The sequence below is a fragment of the Dermacentor silvarum genome, chromosome 1, assembly GCF_013339745.2.
Source record: "Dermacentor silvarum isolate Dsil-2018 chromosome 1, BIME_Dsil_1.4, whole genome shotgun sequence".
Classification (NCBI taxonomy): Eukaryota; Metazoa; Arthropoda; class Arachnida; order Ixodida; family Ixodidae; genus Dermacentor; species Dermacentor silvarum.
In genome coordinates this window covers 248,313,644-248,337,493 of record NC_051154.1, presented here as the reverse complement: position 1 = coordinate 248,337,493, position 23,850 = coordinate 248,313,644, and the positions used below count along the sequence as shown (strand labels likewise).

Here is a 23,850-nt window from a genome sequence, read left to right as displayed (position 1 = left end):
CCCCCTTTTTTTTTTTTCGAAGTTATCTTCGTGTTGTAATCGAAGCGACTAGCACGACGGAAAGGGTCAGCGTGACCGAAGAAGCCAGACTGGCGCCACTGTTCGGGCCTTCATGTTTCGGTAGCTGATGCTGCTTCGGGTCACAGCCGTAGACGCTGAAGAAGGCCGACGAAAGTTTCCTCGCACTATCGACGTCGGGTTCACAGAGCTTGCGGCTTTTCTCGATGCACTCGTTGACTGACGAAAAGGAGGCACTAACGGGAAGAAAAAAAGAGAAAGAGGACGCATATGTTGAAAACACTTCAAGTCGCCGGCTGTTGTCTGGTATACATACAGGGTGATCATTTTTAAGTTCTACGGAATTAAAAAAATCGTCATGTGGCAGATAGCATAATTCTTGTAATCGCGCCGTAATATTCGAAGAGGCGGACATTATACTAACATGAGAAATTGAAACAAATATTCAACCAATTAACGAATATGCATTAGTTACCTTCCTAATTAATTACTTTACGGGTCATTCATATACAGGGTGTTTCAGCGAACACTTTCAAAAATTCTTAAAGCGTGCCTGTGGCAGATAGCCCAATTCTAGTTAATCATCTGGTCTACTCGAAGAGGCGGACATTACTTGCACAAAAAATTGACATGCATAAGCGACTAATTAACAAAAATTCACTAATTAGGTTTTTAACTGATTATCTGATGGCCCATATTGCAATTTACAAATTGTAGCCGTGGAGTTCGCAAGGCGGATACACTTGGAATTAATTCTCAGGATGACACCAGTTTCTAGATATTAATTCCCGAACTTTGCGGAGAAATGCATTGGCGTTCCAGTTAATTTTCTGCTTCAATGCATAAAGCGACATTTTTTAAAGAATTTAACTGGAACGCCAATGCATTTCTCCACAAAGTTCGGGAATTAATATCTCGATATTGGTGTCATCCTGAGAAGTAATTCCAAGTGTATCCGCCTTGCGAACTCCACGGCTACAATTTGTAAATTGCGATATGGGCCATCAGATAATTAGTTAAAAACCTAATTAGTGCATTTTTTAATTAGTCGATTATGCATGTAAATTTTTTGTGCAAGTACTGTCCGCCTCTTCGAGTAGACCAGCTCATTAACTAGAACTTGGCTATCTGCCACAGGCAACCTTAAATAAATTCTGAAAGTGTTCGCTGAAATACCCTGTATATATATATATATATATATATATATATATATATTCCCATTCACGAATTGTAGCCGGTGAGCTTGCGAGACGTGTCCACCTGAAATTAATTTCCAGGATTACACCAGTTTCGAGATGTTATTTCCCGAAGTGTGGACGAAATACATGGGCGTTCCAGTTACTTTTGTGTTTTAGTGCATAAAAGAGCGACTTGCTAAAAAAAAATTAAGTGGAAGAACATGGAATTTTTTACGGCGAGTTTGATGGCGCATGTCTCCAAACTGGCGTCATTTTGGAAAGTAATTCTATGAGTGGATACGCCTTGCAAGCTCACCGGCTACAATTCGTAAATGGCCATATGTGCCGTAAAGTAATCAATTATGAAGTTACTTAGCGGTTTTTTGTTAATTAGTTGAATATGTGTTTCGATTTCTCGCGCTAGTAATGTCCGGCTCTCTGAATACTCCAGCTCAATTGAGGACTAGAATTATGTCATCTGCAACACTCGATTTTTAAAAATTCCGTAACGCTTAAAAAATGATCGCTCTGTACGTATGTCAAGTGTTGGCAGAGACTGGGACGTCGAAAGTTCGCGGGCGGACCGCTGGAAGTGGGCCGGATAACAGGCGGAGAATGGCGCCAGCAAGGGTTAGTTGCCCTCCGCTATATAATTTAGCAGTAATCTGAAGCCAGGGCTATATTTAGAGGTCGTACACCACTTGAACGGGGCTGCAGAGAGGCCTAATGAGTTTATGCACAGGACATTGCTTAGCGAAATACAGCCGTAAACGGCTCCGGTGCTGCAGCATTCCTAATTTACGGCCACAACAGCGCATTGAAGGAGGAAAGCTTTAAATCTTGTTCGTCATTCTTATTTAAACGTGCGTGTAACGTAAAATGCAGATGCGCCCTACGCTGAGCCAATTGAGGTGATGCCTGTTTTGCTTAACGTAAATGAAAGATAAAGAAAAAAAAAAAGCAAACGTAATGTTGAGGGAGTCACCGGTAGCAAAATTTCAACGTATGGACTAAAATGAAATTGAAAGTGAGTTTGTACGTCATGAGCACTTAATATTTGAACTTAGGAACTTTGGAATTTAATGAATTAAATAATTATTCATTTCATTAAATTGACCTGATTATGGGGCACGCCGTGGTGGGAGACTCCGGATCAACTTTGACTACCTATGTAGGGTTCTTTAACAAGCAACATTCCATAGCACGCTAGCGTCGTTTCATTCCGCTACATCGCGTAGTGCACTTACTTCCGCGATCAGGGGCGCTATAACGTAAAATGATTCCAAACTCCTGACGTCAAATTTACGTAACCACCGACGCAAGCATCGGGCGGTGACCCGCAGCGTTGTCTGAACAACCCAATCAAACCTCTCCTCGTTTAAAGGCGGTCACCTTTGTTCGCTTTAAAAACAAATAAGATTGTCTACGCTCAGCGGTTTTTCTTATCTAACTCGCTGACAAGAAGCGAGGAGCACGGTCTAGTGGAGAGGGTTTCCATGGGGCCGAGCCAGCACAGTGAAAATAGATAACCGCATGAAGAGGGTGGTGCCGGCTACTCCGATTGGTCCGCTTCGCCTAACTTAGCCTGCGGTGGCTGGTCGAAAATCGTGGCGGCGTGCGATGGAAGGATAACAATGCCGCTAAAACAGATAATCAGCAAGGAAGAGTTGGCAAAGAGATGTCGTATGCGTGCCGAAAGGGCTCGATAACGTTTTACTACCACGCAAAAAGGTTTATCATGCGTAAATAAATACATGCTCACTGGCAATTGCGAGTAGCGGGGGCCTGAGCGATCGGCGGGCAGCCATCTTCTATTCCTTTCGGAACGGGGCAGTCTCTGGCTATTCACCACGTCTGTGGAAAACTCACACGTCACTCTGACGTGGTGAGTTTTCGCGGTTTTGTGGGTCACGGCCCACTTCGCCGTGACACAGGCGAAGTGGGCGTAGCCAGATAACATTGGACCAATATCAGAGGGCTAATGATGAAAGGCGTCCAATCAGGAATGATTATTTTTCTTTTGTGCGGTTTAATCATGCATAATCAGTGTGTACACGTCATATCACATGGGGAGCTATCGCGGTTTTCGTGACCTCGCGTGACAGACAGCCGAATTTGGGAGTGGCCCGCAAATGTTCTGACCAATCGTGGAGGCTGATTGCAGAAATTGGAATCAAAACAGTTTGGAATCATTTTACGTTATAGCGCCCCAGAATCGAACCCATCACCTCTTGCTGACAAGCGCACCGCCATAGCCAGTGGGCTACCGCGGCTTGTTAACCCGCCTTGGAGCATGCACACTGATAACACCTGCGCATCATCCTTTCGCAAAACTACGTTTACCAAGACATAAAGTATACGCAACGCCTCGCCGCGCGGCTCAACTAATCAGCTATACGCTACCATGATGAGACACATGCTTGAACACGCTTGCGTCGTCTGGGACCTGCATACCGATATGACGGCATCAATGATGTTCAACGAGTAGAGAGAAAAGCCACCAGGTTAATTTGCCCTAAGTATTCTCGACAAGACTTCTCATCCCAACTGATGAAGCTGGTGCTATAGCCGATGTCACTCTCTTTGCGCAGCAAATGTCAGCGGATACAATTCTTATCTTTATTTATAATTAGCAAACTTTCTCTCGACACCAGTCAGCATGCGTAACACCTAACAAAGAAATACGCCCGCCATGCACATTAAGTCGCACTCCCTGGTACCGTGTTTCGCCCGAACCAGTACGTTCAGGTACTTTTTTTTCCCAAACAACTATGTATAACAGAATGAAATAGGTTTACCAAATTTACCAAATGTTCCCATTGTGCACCCTGTATACAGCATTCGCTATGTTTTCTTTTGTCTTCTACCCTTTTCGGACACGCGCAGGGTATTCTTCACGTAGCACAAATAAAAGACAAAAACAAATTTGCGAAATAAACATAAACATTCAGATGCGTTTCTGAGACCTCTGTAATTCCGTTACGAAAAGATAGTAATTTGGACTACACATGCTAAGATTGCACAGTTCGAACGGAATTGACGTCTTAAACTTGGCTACGTGCTAATATTACTTTATAACCCCCCCTCCCCCTTCCCTGCATTAGGTATGTTCAAACACGAACGGGCACCGAATAGCGAACGTTCATTATCGTATAGCTAAGGAGGTCGGTCAGTGACAGACAGTTTTTTTAAATACGAACTACTTTGGGAATGCTGCGTCAGCTGGCTTGGGATACTAACCTGCACTCCTGCTTCGTGAACATGGTTTTGCTGATGTCGATGTGAGATTCGTCGACGCAGCGTTTAAACTCCTCCACGTTCAAACAGGAGGCCGTGCGGCGGATGCCTGGGGAGAAAACGGCAGGCCACAAGTTTCACCAATTGTGACGCCCTGTCGCCGGCTCAATATTCGTACGTACGCTTCTTGCAGCCCATTTAACGAATTAACCCTAGTAAAAATAAAGCCCGAAAAAAAAAAGTGTTTCACAAGCCAACGGCACTTGTACGTGGCTGATTACTTATTCAATATAGCAAGCACTTAGTGCGATTTCCTACCAAAGAGACCCTTTTTAGCCCCACCTCCACTCCTCTTCCTACTCTCTGTATTTCAGGGAGATACTCCTTGACGGCGATGTGTGATGGCTGTTCTGTGCATTTTTGTAGGTGTAAAATTAGCGTGTTTATTAAAAGAAAAACTAAACGAACTGAAGAAAAGTGTACTATTTAAGACAGAGAGTTGGGCTATTTGGAATTTACAAACTTTTCCAGGGCGTAAGAAAAATTGTAAGTGAAATGAATTTTTTTTTCACGCGCTGGAACATGTCTTTGAAAAAAAAAAGTAAGTTTGAAGTACCAAGTTTGAGTAGAGATACCAGCATATCATAGTGGCATTGCGTAATCAAGGAGTACAGGAGGCATACGTGAATATCTTGGCAAAGATACAAGGATATCTACAAGGATTGCACAGCAACCTTGGTTCTCCACAAGAAAAGTAGAAAGTTACCTATCAAGAAAGGGTCAGACAAGGAGACACCATCTCTCCAATGCTATTCATTGCATGCTTAGATGAAGTATTCAAGATCTTAGACTGGGAAGGCTTAGGAGTGAGGATCAACGGCGAATATCTCAGCAACCTTCGGTTTGCAGATGACATTGTCCTATTCATCAACAATGGAGACAAATTACAGCAAGTGATTGAGGACCTTAATCGAGAAAGTGTAAGAGTGGGGTTGAATACTGATATGCAGAAGAGAAAGATAATGTTCAATAGCCTCACAAGGGAACAAGAATTCAGGATCACCAGACAGCCTCTAGAGTCTGTGAAGGAGTACGTTTATCTAGGTCGATTACTCACAGGGGACCCTGATCACGAGAAAGAAATTTACAGAATAATAAAATTTGGTTGGAGTGCATACGGAAGGCACTGCCAAATCCTGACTGGGAGCTTACCACTGTCGTTGAAAAGAAAAGTGTACAATCATTGCATTCTACCGGTGCTAACATATGGGGCAGAAACTTGGAGGTTAACAAAGAAGCTCGAGAACAAGTTAAGGACCGCACAAAGAACGATGGAACGAAAAATCTTAGGACTAGCGTTAAGAGACAGGAAGAGAGCGGTGCGGATCAGAGAACAAACGGGGATAGCCGGTATTCTAGTTGACATTAAGCGGAAGAAATGGAGCTTGGCAGGCCATGTAATGCGTAGGATGGATAATCGGTGGACCATTAGGGTTACAGAATGGATGCCAAGAGAAGGGAAGCGCAGTCGAGGTCGGCAGAAAACCAGATGAGGTGATGAAGTTAAGAAATTTGCAGGCGCGAGTTGGAATACGCTAGCGCAAGACAGGGGTAATTGGAGATCGCAGGGAGAGGCCTTCGTCCTGCAGTGGACATAAAATATATAGGCTGATGATGATGATGGAGTTTGAGGTGACTCCGTCTTGAAGCATATATGCGACCGTCGTATACACGCACCGGCCTTACAATTCGTCAGTGAATATTCTTAAGATATGGGCCGTTGCCAGCTAGCGACCTGATGATAGCTACAGTGAGCAGGATGTTTAGACGTTCATTAAACACAATAAAAAGCTATGGTGAGTATTTGGCATCACCGGTACCAACAACAACAACAACAACAACAACAAAAAAAAAAAAAAACTATAGTTGCTCTTAATTTGTATTTCGATTGCAACTAATTCATGCGAGTAATGAGCAAATTTATAATGGCCCCTAACAGTATACGACAGTGACAATCCTCTGCCGAATTTCTCTGCCCGGCTACCATGCTGTAACAATATAATATGAGAACATTATTTATTATTTTTTTCCTGCAACACATTGTGTCGGAATGTACTGATGTTTTTCAGTTAAAGAATGTATTCCTGAAAACAAATTCGACACACACAGAAGCACACAAACACACACACTGCACATTGCAGTGGTCGGACCATCTGACCACTGCGACTACCGGACAGCGTAGGTCTTAAGATTGCATCTTGCACCGTGTTTTTAAAATCTTTTTTTTTTTTTTCGTTGGACAGCTTGGCTAACGTTAAGGGGACATTCCTCTGGAGCTGTACCGTGCCTTATAATCATATCGTGGTTTTGTTACGTAAAACCCCAAAATATAATATAATTAAGAAAAAAAAATGTAGTACAAGGTGCCGCAATATACGATCTTAAAAACACGGTGCGAGATACAATCTTCAAAATATACGGTGTTCAGTCGTCAGAGATCTGGCGAATAACCACCGCAGGTGTCATAATCGTATCTTGCATCGTGTTTTTAATTTTTTTGTTTATTTTAACAGCGTGTCTAACGTTATCCGGGTCACCATATATTACGTATACTCACTCTGCAGGAGCGCTCGGTCGTTGCCACAAGCGGCCGATCGCACGGCTTCTATGGCAGCCTCGAGGACGGAGAGCTGCATGCTATCGCTGTCGGAGCAGCCTTGAAGCCGATGTGGCGCGAGGCACGATGCCGGCAGGGGACTGCGCAGAACGGAGAACGCGGTGACGAACGCGTTGGTGACCAATCCTTTGATATAAGGGCTAAGACAGCTAGAACGAGACAAAATCGGGTCATGAGCACAGAGGGTGCAGACGCAGACTAAGAAAGGACGGGGCAGAAGACCGGATGGACAATTTTTCTTGGCAGTGTTTCAGGACTTATAACAAAGCGTAGGAAAGAAACGAAGCAAGAAAGTACAGCACAGAGTGGACAGGACGGCACCCTGTCTTGACTTTTCTAGTTTTTCCCCCCCCCTGCGCTTTGAAAGTGCTGAAACACTGCAACGAAGAACGCGTCACCAACTAGCCTGCCGGCAAACATTATTGGATAGACAAAACTTTGCTCTGTCTCCTCGCTTTCCAGTGAGCGAACGCGACCACTTAGAGCGTTCCGAACCGTGCTTTAGCGTATGGTTGCGCAGGTTTCGCGACTCAATCCCTTGCGGGCGGCATTCTTCGATAAGTTCTGAACACTGCTGTTCGGCCCACCAGAAATTGTAATTGCTTACAGAAGGTAACTTTTCATCGCATAGGACGTTTATCAACAATTATTCAACATTGATCATTTATCAACGTTGAGGTACTCTGCAGGAAGAATTATATATTGACCCTTTTCACGGCGCTCCTGTGGGCGCTGCCATGTTTGATCGCGTGGTGACGCGTCCATTCCTTGCCTCAGGTACCTCCGTTGCCTCCGTGTTTACAATACAAGCGCGTGACGCCGGTGCGGCGCAGCAAACCTCCGTTTCGACGCATATCGTAGACGGTGACTGTGTGGACGACACGAAGCTTTGGCCACTGCTTTAGAGGACACGTAAGTGCTTTCAGCGCTTATTACGCCCTGTCCAAACGGCGCGAGCAGCGTATACGGTGCTTGTACTAAAAGCGGGGCTAGAAATGTATTCCAAGCTGTCCAAACTTCTTATGAATTAAATCAGGATCAGTGTGCTCTTCCTTCTTTATTTGGCAAATATTTTGAAGCAGCGGCTTGTCATGTTTCTGACTCAGTAAAATTCCTCGGTGCGGCGACTATGTGATTGTTTATTTTCAGCCTAATCACTCGCGAGTGCGCTCTGCTGGAATAGATTTGTTCTTGCTGCGCACAAAGCTTGGAAAGCAAATGTTCTGTATTTTGTGGTAGCTTGTAGCAAAGACGTATTATCGCGAGTCCCTCACTTACTCTGTGGACCGTCACGAAACGTTCAGCTTCCAACATTCGTGTCTTGTCGGTGTAGTCGCCGTCACTCATGCTTCGGCACGTTGATTCAAGTGAGCGCCCATTTACTTATTATCGATACATTGGCGATAGGGTGGTCGTAAGTTTGCGTGTGAGTAGGAGTGGATGAGTGTAGATAACGTGCGAGAAACTTACTATGCCAGTAAGTAGCGCTACTTCCTTTTGGAACTAGCGGTACTCACTCTTAAGTGCCGAGGTTGCGGAGTTGAAGTCCTTTCTTTGGAGGTTAGCTATACAGCGCTGGTGGATTAATTATCTTTTTTTATCCTCGAAAAAAGCCGTGCATCGCGAAGGGCCGGCAACCCAGGCAGTCCTTAAGTAGCAGCGGCGCCACAGGTTGATTCCGTTCCTTATATATTCATTATATTCGCATTCTTTACATGTGGATCACTATTTTTGCAGCGAACTACCGCACACGTCTACCCTTAATCGTTACAAATTTTGCAGCATGAATTTGGCACAGTGTGTTAGCGAACACCCATTTGCATTTCCAACAGATGATCGCGCAGTAGCAGTGCAGAAGCAGTAATGGTTTCGTATTCGTGCGCATTTGCTTAGGTAACGTATGGCGCGCCACCGAAAGCGCCATCTCGTTCCTTTAAAGCAAACTGCTCCGCAAAAAAGGGTCAATATAGAGTGTCCCAGTTATCTGATATTCCATTATGTTAAGTGGAAACAACCGGACGACAGAAACCAGCGCTACAGTTCACGCTGCACATCATTGTGCCAGCTATCATGTACGAACCTGTAAAAAAAGGCCGGTAAATAAGACCAAGTGCATGTCGTTCGGAGTGAAGTTGAGAAACCACCGGTAATTTTTAAGTCCCTGGCATCCAATTAGTTGTTTTACGTTATTAGCTAACATTTTATTTGTAATATTTGTCAAGATGTATATTAGGGGGCTCTAGAGAACAGTAAGCGACGTCAAACTAGTGTGTTTCCAGCGCTACCCTGAGCGGCGAGCCTGAGCCGAACAGCTTGCTTTCCCACCCTAACTGTTTGATGGCGCTGCTGCCCCTGGGTGCGGGTGCGTTGTCACGTGGTATTCTTCATATTTAGCGGACATTTCACGCACGACAAATCGCAATGTCCAGGTAGGTAACTGAAAATGTTAGGCAATCAACTTTTTAATTATTCACTGTAAGGCACACCTCGCAAGTGCAAAATTGAAGTTTAGCAGCAGTGGTGAAGTCATGTCCTTCTTAGCACAAATTCTGCCACTAGCACCACTTTGGAAATAGCCGTGCGCGAAATATTAGAAAGAATGCATTGGCGTTCCAGTTAAGATCGTTCCGCGATTCACAAAGATGTCTTGGGAAAATTTCGACGACCCGCCGTGATTGCTTATTGGCTATGGTGTTGAGCTGCTAAGCATGAGGTCGCGGGATCAAATCCCGGCCACGGCAGCTGCAGTTCGATGGGGGCGAAATGCGAAAACACCCGTGTACTTAGATTTAGGTGCACGTTAAAGAACCACACGTGGTCCAAATTATTCCGGAGTCCCCCACTATGGCGTGCCTCATAATCAGAACTGGTTTTGGCACGTAAAACCCTATTATTTTTTAAATGTTCACTGGAGCACCAACTTTGGTGGTCGTTTCTTCCGCTTTTATTTCTCTTTTCATTATTATTTCAACATTTCAATGAAAAAGAATGTTTTATAATGTAAGGAGTAGCGCAAACAAAAAACGGACAGACGAAGGACGCGACACATGCGTACGTGCCGGTTCACATTCTTTCTGTGTTTTGTATTTGCGCTATTTCCTTGCAATATGTGCAACCAACAAGGCCGAATCTCGACCACTCTCAAGTTAATTTTGTCTATGCACTCCTTGGCTTCAGTATCTGTTGTCTTCATTTGGTTGTTATTGAGAATAAATTGGGACCCTCGGTTCCCCTTATTCTTCTCGTTCGTGGAGTTTTATGTTTTTTGGAAGTACCGAGGATGCTTCTCAGAGATCGCGTGGGATTCTTCAAACGTTTCGAGGTGCAGGTAGGTCATTACTGGCTGTTCGTAGTCACAGGGGCTTTTTCTTGTTCTTTCTTTCTTTTGGTTCACGTTGAGGCTCAGTGGAACACGCTTCAGCGATCGATGTATACTTGCAAGCAAGGAACGCGGACAGTTTTTGCATGTATTGGCAAATGTGAAGTCCCGGTTTTCCAATTTGCCTGCGATATCGTCTCCAGAGAGAGTTGTGGAACTCAAATAAATAAATAAATAAATAAATAAATAAATAAATAAATAAATAAATAAATAAATAAATAAATAAATAAATAAATAAATAAATAAATAAATAAATAAATAAATAAATAAATAAATAAATAAATAAATAAATAAATAAATTCATGCATTTATATTGGAAAAGTTTTGCAATAAGTAAATCCCAGGAAAGAAAAGTAAGCTTTTCCTTCCCGTGATTCCACAGCGTGTGAGTGGTTGCCCAGGCAGTATATCGCGTGGCCGATACTCGACCCTTTCATGCATTCTTACGTGCAGCCATCCTGTTCGACGACAGCTCCGCTGTTTCCGAAGCCCATGGAGGTTTCCAGGCGTCGGGCCGACATTTTGAGGCAGCGAATTGCGTCGTCCTTGTCGCACTGCTGTCCTTCACCGTGACCTGCGGGAGGATGCGGCGCTGGCTGGGTGGCTGCGAAGAGGAGTTCCATGATGCAGTAATCCCAGTGGACCGGGATCAAATCACTACAAAATACAGGCGAATAATAAAAGGGGAACACTGTCTCTAACAAAAAACGAAATTTATTACTAGTGCCCAACGTTTCGGGACCCTTACTACGTTGGCAGTGGAAACAGACGCCTTCACAATGGGGCTGAACGGAACAGCGCGTTTCCCTCGTGGAAACGCCACAAATCTAAGGCTAAAGTGGTTGAAACAAGTGAATGCGAGAAAAAAGTGTCAAGTTCTCTCATCAATCACGGCAAACGCGTGGATTTGTTTTCCACCCTCGCTGAACGCACGTCTCCCACGTGATGCCCTATCTGATGCGATGAGTGTTGTGCCAGCGCTGTTTAAAGGGACATTGCTCATTGCACCTTACTTTTATTAGGGAAACGTACTTCGTAATTTACCCAAAGGTCAGATATGCAGTGTGCCCGAAAGGTAATTGTGCAATGAAAATGGTATTCTTATAAGCTGAAATTTTGTTTACGGCAGCGCAGTGATCACTACAGGAGATGCTGAAAATGTTCACCACTGGCTTGAAGGCATGTCTGCACATGACGCTGCATATTGTTAAGCACTCGGTGGAGGGTTGCTGAAGTTATCTGCGCAATTTGCGGGGTAATGGCTGTCGGTAGCTCTTCGCAGTGTGCGAGGATTGTTCTCGTTCACCCGACCTTTGAGTGCACCCCACGGACGTTATCGGACGATCTACGGGTCTCGCGCTGTCTATATCGCACGTGAAACTGCGACGTCATTCACAATTATCATCATATTTTTGTTCAGTTTCTCCTTGCACAGTTAGATTTCAGGACACCCTACATGTACTGCTTACGAAATATACAAATAGGTATATATACCGTGACACTTGCATCAAAAGTATGCGTACACTGGCCGCCTCGTCACTGCCGGTGTTGTAAGCCAGCAACCTTCAAGGTATGCTGATAATGAGTGAATCAACGATGAAACACTTATTTATTTGTTTATTGAATGATTGATTGATTCATTTTTTCAGGGACTATTATGTCCCAAAGCTACGTGCGCACTCCGAGTAACAAAAGGTCGCACAACTTTGATAATTAAAAAAAAAGAAAGAAAAAATGGTAGAATAGCCCATGTGGCCTTCTGAATTGTAGACGCACGAGATCAATGATTCCAAGATTTTCCTCGCTTTGGTCTGCCGTCTCACCAATTTAGGCTTGCGTGAAGAGAACCTCTTTCATCGCCCAAAGAGCGAAAGTCGCGTAACATGTGCTTAATGTTCCTTCACAACCGCTAGCGTCGCAGTAATTCCTGTCCGCTGTCTATATCGTTGACTAACGTTGACTAACGTCAATAAGCGTTGACTAACGACATTATTCAGGTCCAGTCAACGCAGTAAGGTTCATTCACGTCGGGTTAGACTTTACGCTGTACACGGATATGTCGTTAGCATGCAAACGATAATCCTTAGAATCCGTCGAATTCCTGGGCAGTCGGCAAGCCCTGACATTGGCATAAAAGGCACGCTTTTGTCTCTGTCGTCTTACGAAGACTGCTAAGACCTGGGCCTGTATATGCACAAAACGCTCTTACGCTGGAGCTGTTCGTAAGAGCAGATGCCAACGGAGCATGATATTGGGCACATCATTAGCGAAATCATGCTAGTCAATGGCAGACAGCCATTACGAACGAAAAGTTTTGTGAATTCTGCCATGGTGTATAACTAATCACGCATGCTTGTAAGAGCATCCGAATGTAGCCGGAGTGGTCTCATATTATAGCGGCGAGAAGTTTGTGCGACGACTTGTCGCGATAGACGACGAGGGGTTGGGTGCGCACTTACTGGGAATAACAGGCTGCTCTCGTCTGCAGCCGAGGAGCTCCATGCCGGGTTCCAGCACGTCGGTCGGCAAATGCCTCTGCGACGCGCACTCGTCGAACAGCTGCTCCACCATTCTGAAAAATGAAAGAAGAGCCGATGAATTGATCGGAAAAAAGAACTGAAATTTGGGCTAGTTGGTACAGATTCATCATGTTGTCCTAGGCGCCATGAAGAACACGAGAGAAGAGGAAGGACAACGGTGCTGATCATTATGTGAGCTGCGGCTGCTGGCCATTATTTACCCTCGCAGGTATATGTTGTTGAAGCACAGTAGCAAGGAAACAGGAGAAGTCGTGGAAGCATATCATATCTTCAAGAGAGCGAGAGAGAGAAAAACCCATTTATTTAGACCATCGAGGTCGTTGATCTTGAGGACGAGTAGGTGGTGTCCTCATTCCAGGACTCCACTGGCCATGGCTGCTCGACGTACTTGCTGGACGAGAGCTTCTTGTCCCGCCAGGGTATCGCCGGTCAGCTGTACCTCCCACCGCTCAAATGACGTGTTAGGCGTCTTTAAATGTTGAGGTTTGCCCCCGCACCCCACGAACTTCAAGAACTGTTCTTCAGTTGCGGTGTCCGCTAAGGAGATAAAACTTTCGGAAGGCACGTGAATAGCGTTGCTTCCTGATCCTTGGTCCTTCTTTTGTCTGGTTTACGCGCATGCGTGACTTGGGTGAGCGTCTTTCGGATCTCCTTATTCATCCGGCCTCTTATCTTGCACTCTGCTTGGCACCTTAGACACTACAATGGATTGGTAAACGAATGAGCAACGACCTTCGTTTGGGAGGAAGGCATCTATCTGTCGATCGTGCTATTTGCCGCAACAAACATTCCAGGTCGTCGTAGCTTGCCTGCTGTAGAAGGTGTTTTGAAATGCGCGGTCCACATAATGGCCACATGGTGTTACGCCATCAACGTTCCACGCTGACTCACATGTCTGGGACAACCAAATGATCCGCAACTCTCACAGTGGTCGAAATGGGGCAGATTTTTGTAGGCGAGCACAGGCGACCAGCAACAAAGCGGCCAGCACCTTCGCCCAACCGACACAACATTATTATTTCGTAACGATAACTATCCTTTGGCCCCGTCAGTTGTTCAAACAGTACATGACCACTTGTACATATGGAGCACATTAAATTCATTAGAAATTAACTCCAACAAAATTGATTTTTTTCCAGCCCAGACACTCAGTCTCCGTGTTTACTACCACATTTACACTTGGTCAGTCTACCATAGAAGTTGCTGATTCGGTTAAAGCGCTTGGTGTGCATTTTCACCGTATTATGTCATGGGATATTCAACTCACTAACGTTACTACATGAATATCAAGATATGTGGGTATGCCTACTAAATTGAAATTATTCTTTTCAACAGCGGTAGAGCTACACATATACGTATAATACATTATTCTTACTCATATTAATTACTGTAATAATATTTGGCACAAAACAACGCTTACCAATCTAAACAAGATACACGTACTCCAGAAGAAAGCTGTCCGCCATATAGTTGAGGTCATCTCAATCTCTACCGTGGATTGTTCTATTCTCTCGCAATACTTATAGAGACAAATGATTCGGCAGTGGCTTCCAGTTTTGCTAAACCAAATACATGCAAGCAGAATTGAAATTAAAAATCTCACCTACACTAACCTAAAATTTTCTTCGTCACGCTTCATTGATCGTGTACATACTTCAATTTGGATATGTTACCTTTTTTTCCCTCTTTTTTCTGTTTGTTGCAATTATTGATTTGTAAATAATGCATTTTGTGCATTTCTGCTTTAATATACTGCATAGCTGGTGTGAGTAAATACCTGTGTGATTATATCGTTGTAATTCCATTTATCAAATCAAGCGTTTTGTGTACATAACCCTCTGAATGCGTGTTATGTCAATTATAAATTCAAACTGCTGTTTTCTGTATCTGAACTGCCACGTAAGGGGGGCCCTCGAACGCCTGTCAAGCCAACTTATTTTGCTTTTGGTTCGAGCCTCCCTCCAGTTACTTGAAAGGAGAAATAAAGATTGTTCTTGTTCAACGAAAATGCAGCTTCACGCTAAATGCTAGAATGCCCGAAATCGAAACGAAAACCAGTCAGTAGTCAAAAGATACCCATGCCCCCAAGAAAAACAGTGATTTCAGGAATTGTTCGTCGTTTTGTATTGATTAGCGCAGACGTTGCTAGTAAGCGACGCAAAGACAAACACGATGAAATATTCTAGTCGTTAAAATCTTGGAGCTCATAGGAAGAAACACAACACATACTTACCCGCATTTGTCTAAGTCGCCCTTAAGAACTTGTTTTGTCGCGTCCAAGGCGCCCTTGCATGAGTCATTGGTTTTAGAGAACAGGATGCCCATGAAACCTGCAAAAGATTCCCGGAATCGCCAGCTTGAATCAGCTCGGAAAATGTCGCTTTTCCTCCGTTTTGTTCTTTTACAAATGAGTCGCTGTGGATAGGTTAAGGCAGAAAACACCTCGACTGCACCATTTATCTCAGTTATTAAAAAGCAATACAAATTCGCGAGACACGTCTCGGCAGGCTTAACATAAAGGAGCAGGAGGTGATTCAAGGTGTTTGCTATATTAGATAGGTCACCGGCTGGTACGCCTCGGTGGCCGCATAGGGTCGGTTCTAAAAGGGTGCGAGGGAGCACACTTTGCGCGCGTGCTTTGGATGAAGCCAACATGGAACATGTGTCGCTAAGGAATACCAGGAAAAGCTGTATATGCCCGAGATCCTTCGCTTAGCCCACCGAGAAAAGGTCAGACGATATATAACGAGATATGTTCAGTGTGCCCTCTGCATGCCTGTTTGTTTTGAGTCGATATTAGAAACTGTAAACGATTTTCTTGCACATTTTTATTCTTTGCGTTGTTTCTACTGCTTACATACCTTAGTTAAAATTGCTATATATATATATATATATATATATATATATATGTTTGTTGGCTTCTTATGATATGCTTATTAAAAATCGGGCCCCTCGCTTCCCTTTCTTCTCGTTCTATATATATATATATATATATATATATATATATAAAGATCAGAAGCAGAACTTCGCGGTTATCTTAGGTTTCTTATTTTTAGTTACCTAAGATAACCGCGAAGTTCTGCTTCTGATTTTTCTAAATACGCTTGGCCCATTGAAAAAAAAACCAGTTAATATATATATATATATATATATATATATATATATATATATATATATGTGTGTGTGTGTGGTGTGTGTCCAGTGCCCTCACTATATATATATATATATATATATATATATATATGTGTGTGTGTGTGTGTGTGTCCAGTGCTCTCACTACGTTATTTTTGCCCTTCAAAACCATTCAGGTGTAAGTTCATGAGTTCATAAACAACATGGAGCAAGCATTTCCGAGGTTGTGCTAATTGCGACTGCTAACTTTTGCAAAATGATATTACATGCTCACTTTGGATTATAGGCGCCTTTTTTCATTTGTACAATAATGAACGCGTAATACCTAAGTATATTTAAGCGTTAGTAAAGGTACTTACTAGGTCCTTTGTTTCTTGGGAGAGCTTACCTACTGGTTGCCTTGGTGCCCTACCTCCCACTTCAATTGCTGCTTCTGAGATCAACCTAGTTACGGTTTCATTCATTACTTCTATGTTGTGTTTATCTTCCTTTTCTAAAGCTGCATATTTGTTTGCAAGCACCAGCCTAAATTGGCCTGCTTTTACCCTTACTGCCTCTAGGTTGGCCTGTTTCCTCTCGACTAATTTCACTCTCTCTCTCTTCAAATTGAGAGAAATCCGAGACCTCACTAACCTATGGTCACTTCACTTAACCTTACCTAACACTTCTACATCCTGCACTATGCTTGGATCGGCCGAGAGTATGAAATCTATTTCATTCCTTGTGTCTCCATTAGGGCTTTTCGAGGTCCACTTCCTGTTGCTGCGCTTCCTGAAGAAGGTATTCATTATTCGGAGCCTATTCCTTTCCGTGAATTCTACTAACATCTCTCCTCTTGCATTCCTAGAATCGATGCCGTAGTTGCCAATTGCTTGCTCACCAACCTGCTTTTTCCCCACTTTTGCATTGAAGTCGCCCATGACTAAAGTATACATGACTAATAAAGAAACGACAGAAGATGAAAATATCCAACTCAAGAGACCAGATAGAATTCGCTGAACTGTCAAAACTAATCAACAAGAAAAAAGTAAGGGATATTCGAAATTATAACGTGGGAAAGATTGAGGAAGCCGTAAAATATGGACGCAGCATTAAATCAGTAAGAAGAAAGCTTGGCATAGGACAAGGCAAGATGTATGCACTGAAAGATAAGCATGGTAATATCATCAGTAATTTCGATGACATAGTAAAAGCAACGGAAGAATTCTATACTGACCTGTACACTGCCCAAAACAGCCAAGCTACTTTCATTCAAAATAGTGATGAACCGGATACAGAGGCTCCTTCTATAACTAGCGCTGAAGTTAGAAGGGCCTTGAAAGACATGACCAGAGGAAAAGCTGCTGGAGAAGATGGAATAACAGTAAATTTAATCAAAGATGGAGGAGATATCATGCTTGAAAAGCTTGCGGCCCTTTATACGCAATGCCTCACAACTTCATGTGTACCAGAGAGCTGGAAGAACGCCAACATTATACTAATCCATAAGAAGGGAGACGTTAAAGAACTGAAGAATTATAGACCCATTAGCTTGCTTTCAGTATTGTATAAAATATTCACCAAGATAATTTCCAATAGAATCAGGGCAACACTTGACTTCAGCCAACCAAGAGAACACGCTGGCTTCAGGAAGGGATATTCTACGATGGATCATATCCATGTCATAAATCAGGTAATCGAGAAATCTGCGGAGTACAATCAACCTCTCTACATGGCTTTCATAGATTATGAAAAGGCATTTGATTCAGTAGAGATACCAGCAGTCATAGAGGCATTGCGTAATCAAGGAGTACAGGAGGCATACGTGAATATATTAGCAAACATCTACAAGGATTCCACAGCTACCTTGGTTCTCCACAAGAAAAGTAGAAAGATACCTATCAAGAAAGGGGTGAGGCAAGGAGACACAATCTCTCCAATGCTATTCACTGCATGCTTAGAAGAAGTATTCAAGCTGTTAGACTGGGAAGGCTTAGGAGTGAGGATCAACGGCGAATATCTCAGCAACCTTCGGTTTGCAGATGACATTGTCCTATTGAGCAACAATGGAGACGAATTACAACAAATGATTGAGGACCTTAATCGAGAAAGTGTAAGAATTGGGTTGAAGATGAATATGCAGAAGACAAAGATAATGTTCAATAGCCTGGCAAGGGAACAAGAATTCAGGATCGCCAGTCAGCCTCTAGAGTCTTTAAAGGAGTACGTTTATCTAGGTCAATTACTCACAGGGGACCCTGATCACGAGAAAGAAATTTACAGAAGAATAAAATTGGGTTGGAGTGCATACGGCAGGCATTACCAAATCCTGACTGGGAGCTTACCACTGTCGTTGAAAAGAAAAGTGTACAATCATTGCATTCTACCGGTGCTAACATATGGGGCAGAAACTTGGAGGTTAACAAAGAAGCTCGAGAACAAGTTAAGGACCGTACAAAGAGCGATGGACCGTACAAAATGTTAGGCCTAACGTTAAGAGACAGGAAGAGAGCGGTGCGGATCAGAGAACAAACGGGGATAGCCGATATTCTAGTTGACATCAAGCGGAAGAAATGGAGCTGGGCAGGCCATGTAATGCGTAGGATGGATAACCGGTGGACCATTAGGGTTACAAAATGGATACCAAGAGAAGGGAAGCGCAGTCGAGGTCGGCAGAAAGCCAGATGGGATGATGAAGTTAGGAAATTTGCAGGCGCAAGTTGGAATGCGCTAGCGCAAGACAGGGGTAATTGGAGATCGCAGGGAGAGGCCTTAGTTCTGCAGTGGACATAAAATATGGGCTGATGATGATGATGATGATGAAAGGTACCTACATTTTCTACAGTATATGGACAACGACAAAGAAACATTTCGGAACCCAAAGGAGCAGAAAATTAGCAACCTATTAACATTTATTATCTCACCGACTATTTTAAGAACCAACTGTAACACTATAATTTGTCAAAATATATTGTAAGTTCATGTGTAACTCATGTACCCCAGTGTGTGAAAATATATAACATCATGTGTGTTCGCGCACTGCGCATGAACTGCTACTAAATGATGTACAATATATGTTGCGGGTACAGGGGACCCTGTCAGGCGCTGCGCGCCTTTTGCTCCGGCACCTTTCTTGATATTATATTCGAGATCAAAATAAACTTTCATTCATTCATTCATTCATTCATTGGATAACCGCAATGGGGGCCACGAACCTCACTGAATTAGAGAGTCTTCTACGCCCGCCTGCTCGAATATGTGTGTGTTTGAAAGCTTGTTTTCAGTATAGAGAGCTCTCTATACTGAATGTACAAATTCTGACAAGCCTAACCTCCCTGCCTTTGATTTTCTATCTCTGACATGCCGAAATGCAGCAGTGCATTTTTAGATTGCAGCTCCAGTTCCCGCGGCGAGCGTCGTCGCTGGCGTCACGAGCACAGCGAGAGACGAGAGCGAACGTGGCGCGCAGCGGGGGATGAAAAGAGCGGCGAGAGCGAAGAGAGCGAAGAGAGCGCGAGGAGGAACGCGTCAGAGGAAAAGCGTAGTGCGGCGACGATGGCTACGAGATGGAGCGCGCGTCGTCTGGGAGGTCGGCTGCTGTGAATCGCGCCCACGCGTCACCCACGCGCTGGATCTCGCGATCTCCTGATGAGCGAGGCAGTAGCGCAACACTTCGCTCCGTTTGCAACATGCCGCCCGAGACCGATTGTCCGCGCCAGCCAACATATCGCCAAATGAAAACGCCCACAAAGCTGCGCTCAAATTTCGCATTAGGGAGTATCGCAATCGTCGCTGAATCCCCCCCCCCCCCCCCCCCCCTATTTTTATGCGTCATTAAGGCGTTCGTAGTTGGTCTCTGCGAGGACCTCGGTAAACTGAATGAAAGCACCTTGGTTATGTTTGGTGCAAATAAAGGGCACGTTTTGGGCAATGTGTAGGTAGAGTGTACTAGAATGGGGGAGTGGATCCAGCGGACGCCTTGGCAAACGCCGAGGGTGAAACAAAAAAACGTTGAAATTCTGGCGGCGCTGCCGTCGCCTTATTCTGAACCTCCGGCCAATAAACGTTGGCTCCGGCTGTTTCGGCAGCGCTCATTGGCTGAGGCGAGCTCACGGGCTGAGTAGCTGTCGTCTGCTCGACGCACCGTCGTTGTTGCGTCGTTTGCATTAATTCTTTCCGCCACTCTTATTCCATTTTATTTACAATAGATCGGTGGGGAATAATATCAGTGTTGCCGCCACCGAGTATCCGCCTGTCAAAGCTCCATGCAGCTGCGGTAGGTTCTTCGACGCGACAAGCGTCCGGCGGGCGCCCGGGGCCGCTCATTCGAGAGAAAGCGACGGTGGCGCCACCAACTTTTCAATCAAGAAAGCCTCAGCGGGGAGCCTGCGTTGGACCCACTCCCCCAATCTAGTACACTCTAATGTAGGCTAAGTTGAAAAATGAGAGGACCTATTACGACATTTGCGGTTAATGGCCATGCAAAAGTAGATGCTTGCGTGCCTTGAGTATTCGCAGAAGTTGTGCAGAATACTCAAGGCACGCAAGCATATACTTTTTTTCTCGAACCCGATTCCACCCTAATGAACAGGTTCAGAAACCTTCGAATCGATTCGAACCGAAATACTAGCTTTATTTAACCATTATAGCTTTCGCTTCGGAGCTGTACCCTTGCCGAACTGAACGTGAAAATGTCAGACCACGACCTACTCAAATACTGACCTGCTCAGCTGGCGGCTCGCCGCTAAGGGGGCGCTTGAGTTACCCCACCCGAGCATCGACGGGCAATGGTTACAGCCCATGCGGGGGCGCTGTACAAGTGTTTCACTCACGCAACGTGCTCAAATTTAGACATATTTTTATTTATTGTAATTTTTGTGATAGTGAGAATGTTTATCTGCACTTCAGCCAACATTTCAAAGCGTTTATTTACAAAAGAAGCTACTGCACCAAGACTGGTGTACTATTCGGTTCTTCAGCAAATAACTGATGTTGCGCACGTTTCTTTCTTTGTTTTGTTGACCGTGAAAGTGAGAAATGGGCTCATTTGTTGTGCACGAGCTTAACGAACCACATTATGCGCTCTTCAGTAGAGCCCTCCTGTGTAAATACTATTTCCAGCGGTTGCTTGGAGGGCAGTTGATTTTTTCTCTTTTTTTCTGGCGCTGAATGTTTTCGTGTTGCTAGATTTGTTCGGCACTCTTTAACAAGTATTTTGGGTCCCGGAGAGTGTCTAAGAAGCATTGTACTGTTCAAGAAAGTCTACAATCTGCGATAAAATTCCAAGGCCGAGTGTGCAAGTCTGGGCACTATCAAACTCGCAATCTTCTAAACTCTCACTGAGGATTAGTGGTGCATCTGTTTGTACCAATTCGTATTTTGTCGTTCTGCGATAGGCTTTGCGACGCGCGTAATGTATACGACCGAGGAGCGTTTATTTACTGCATAAAATTCGACTGTATAACGTATGTACGTGCTAGCACTTCGTTTCACTTCCTTTTTGCTGGTTACTTGCGGCTCGCTTTTGGTACGGCACCTATCGGGTACAATGCATCTAGGGTACAATGAATAGCAGTATTGAAAGCAATGACGGATTACGAATCACTTACTCGCTATCTTTGTGCAGCCAATTATGCTAACTATAACCACATACTTCTAGAATGCCCCGACCAACCCCCTCCCCCCGCCTTAAGAGTGTGGCGCTGTGGGGGAGGGGGGGGGGGCTGCCCTAGGCAGCTCCGAGCTAGTGCCTCCTCAGCCTTTATGTCATATTCGGGCCTTTGTTGCAAAAATATTTCGTGCAACCCTTGATTCGCATGCTCGCAATGCAAATTTGATACCGGTGGCGAAGGCATTCGGGAAATGCCGTTAAGTGACAATAAATGTACGGGTACATCTCTTTAATCACAGAACACCTACGTCTAACAATTTAAGGCATGTAGCTGCATTTTAGGCACGCCAAATAACACTAGGGCAGCCTCACCTTTTCTAGAAACTGCATGCGTTGATCCATTTTTCTCACCCAGGTGCGTAAAGCGGGAACTTAATGTAAGGCGTATGCCATGCGTCTTACCCTGCCGTGATTTACACAATGTCACTTAGCAGTGCGGCATTATTGTTGATTTTGCTCAATCAACGTACTTTTGCTCCTTTTCTTAGGCGTACAAAGTGCATACTTACTCAAACATCGCCGCTTCGCGCGAGCAGACGACAGCAAACGGGCGGCGCAGATGTGGTAACTAGTAGCGCCATAAGGTTCGTAGTGGCGGAAATGTGAGCTAGAACAGGCGCGCTGGCGTTCTTCTCGCTGGTCAGGTCATTGGAACAGTAGGTCGTGTGTCAGACATAACACATAAGCAAGGGTGCGAGTTTGACACCGAATAAGAGATCAAAAGCCCCAATCTTATTATGAGTCACCACACGGGGTTTTTTAGCGTGTACCGATGTCTAAGGACCCCAGCGTTTTTACATTTCGCTTCCATATAAACGTGGCCGCCGCGGCCGGGATCGAACCCTCGACCTCAGCAGCGCAACGCCATAGCCACTGCGCTACCGCCGCGGGGTCACTGAAAAAGAGAAACGCCGAATCGAAGTTTGAAACCCTGCTTCGGGCGCTCCGGCCTATGAGCTCAAAAAGCCAGCTGCCACGCGTGCGCATTGCAATAATGCTAAACGCCACGCATAATAAATGCTTCGGGCCATAAGTTTCCGTACGACGATTTTTTTCTTTTTTTCCCCATTGCCTTCATCTTGCTTCATATCGCCGGCCTCAGCCAACACCACCAAGATAGCACAGGCCTACGCACTCCGATCTATGACGTCATGCTACCTGGCCCGAAATTTCCATTGCCAAGGCTGGCGTGACGAAAGCGGTGACGTCAAAACCACCGTTGCTTACGCGGGAGCGTCCCCATTAGATTCTATCGCAGTAGGGCCAGGTAGCATGACGTAATGATCAGAGTGCGTAGGCCTTGTGCTATCTAGGGGGTGTTGCCTCGGCCACTCGAAATGACGGATGATAAGAATAGGAGAGAATCCAACAGATAAGCGCCAGAGTCCCTTGATGGGGCATGACTCACGCGTCCAGGTCGCGTTGTCGCCGTCGCAGACGAAGCCCCGGAGTTCATTGTAGACCTTTTCACGCTCTTCTATTTCGGGACGTTTGAGACACTCCTTGAAGTCTTCAAATCTGCTGCACGGCGAGGGTGAGGGGGCCGAGTATCTGTGTAAAAAAATAAAGTAATAAAGAGTGTCAGAGATTATCATTACATGTTCGACACGATGAATAAAGGGCTTTCTGCGTATTATTGCTCTAATTTATTTACTTTAAGGAGTATCTAGTAGTCAATAAGATATGGTTCACTAATTAATTAATTCTGGGGTTTTATGCGCCGAAACCTCAATATGATTATGAGGCACGCCGTATAATGGGGGTCTCCGGATTTAGTTTCACCACCTGGGGTTTGGTGCACGGGCGTTTTTGCATTTCGCCCCCATCGAAATGCGGCCGCCGCTGCCGGGATTTTATCGCGCGCCCTCGGACTCAGCAGCGCAACGCAAAAACCACTATACGCCATTACGGCGGGTCATTATTATATTCATGGAAGATATTCAAAGTTATATTGCTAGCGAACTGGCGTCCTACCCATCCGGCTTCTGCTAAGGTTGTGTATCTCGTAGTCCCGGTTTTAATATGCTGCACACGCGCGT

General features: G+C 44.7%; 1 protein-coding gene across 1 annotated transcript; it reads right to left on the bottom strand.

The window, feature by feature from the left end:
* On the bottom strand, positions 1 to 23,421 carry LOC119437023 (uncharacterized). The gene is made up of 7 exons (XM_037704083.2): positions 23,220 to 23,421; positions 15,263 to 15,359; positions 12,949 to 13,061; positions 10,937 to 11,093; positions 7,051 to 7,190; positions 4,437 to 4,542; positions 1 to 254 (listed from the first exon to the last, which is right to left on the bottom strand). Exons 1-7 carry the CDS (start codon positions 23,404 to 23,406, stop codon positions 23 to 25), a joined length of 1,032 nt encoding a protein of 343 aa, XP_037560011.1. The 5' UTR covers positions 23,407 to 23,421; the 3' UTR covers positions 1 to 22.
* Positions 23,422 to 23,850: the final 429 nt, after the last annotated feature.

Coding starts and splice junctions, on each gene's coding strand:
- LOC119437023 (XM_037704083.2), bottom strand. CDS start 23,406: ATGATAATCTCTGACACTCTTTATTACTTTATTTTTTTACACAGATAC. Junction 15,360..23,219: donor CGACAACGCGACCTGGACGC/GTGAGTCATGCC, acceptor AATCTTTTGCAG/GTTTCATGGGCATCCTGTTC. Junction 11,094..12,948: donor AGAGCAGCCTGTTATTCCCA/GTAAGTGCGCAC, acceptor TCCTCTTCGCAG/CCACCCAGCCAGCGCCGCAT.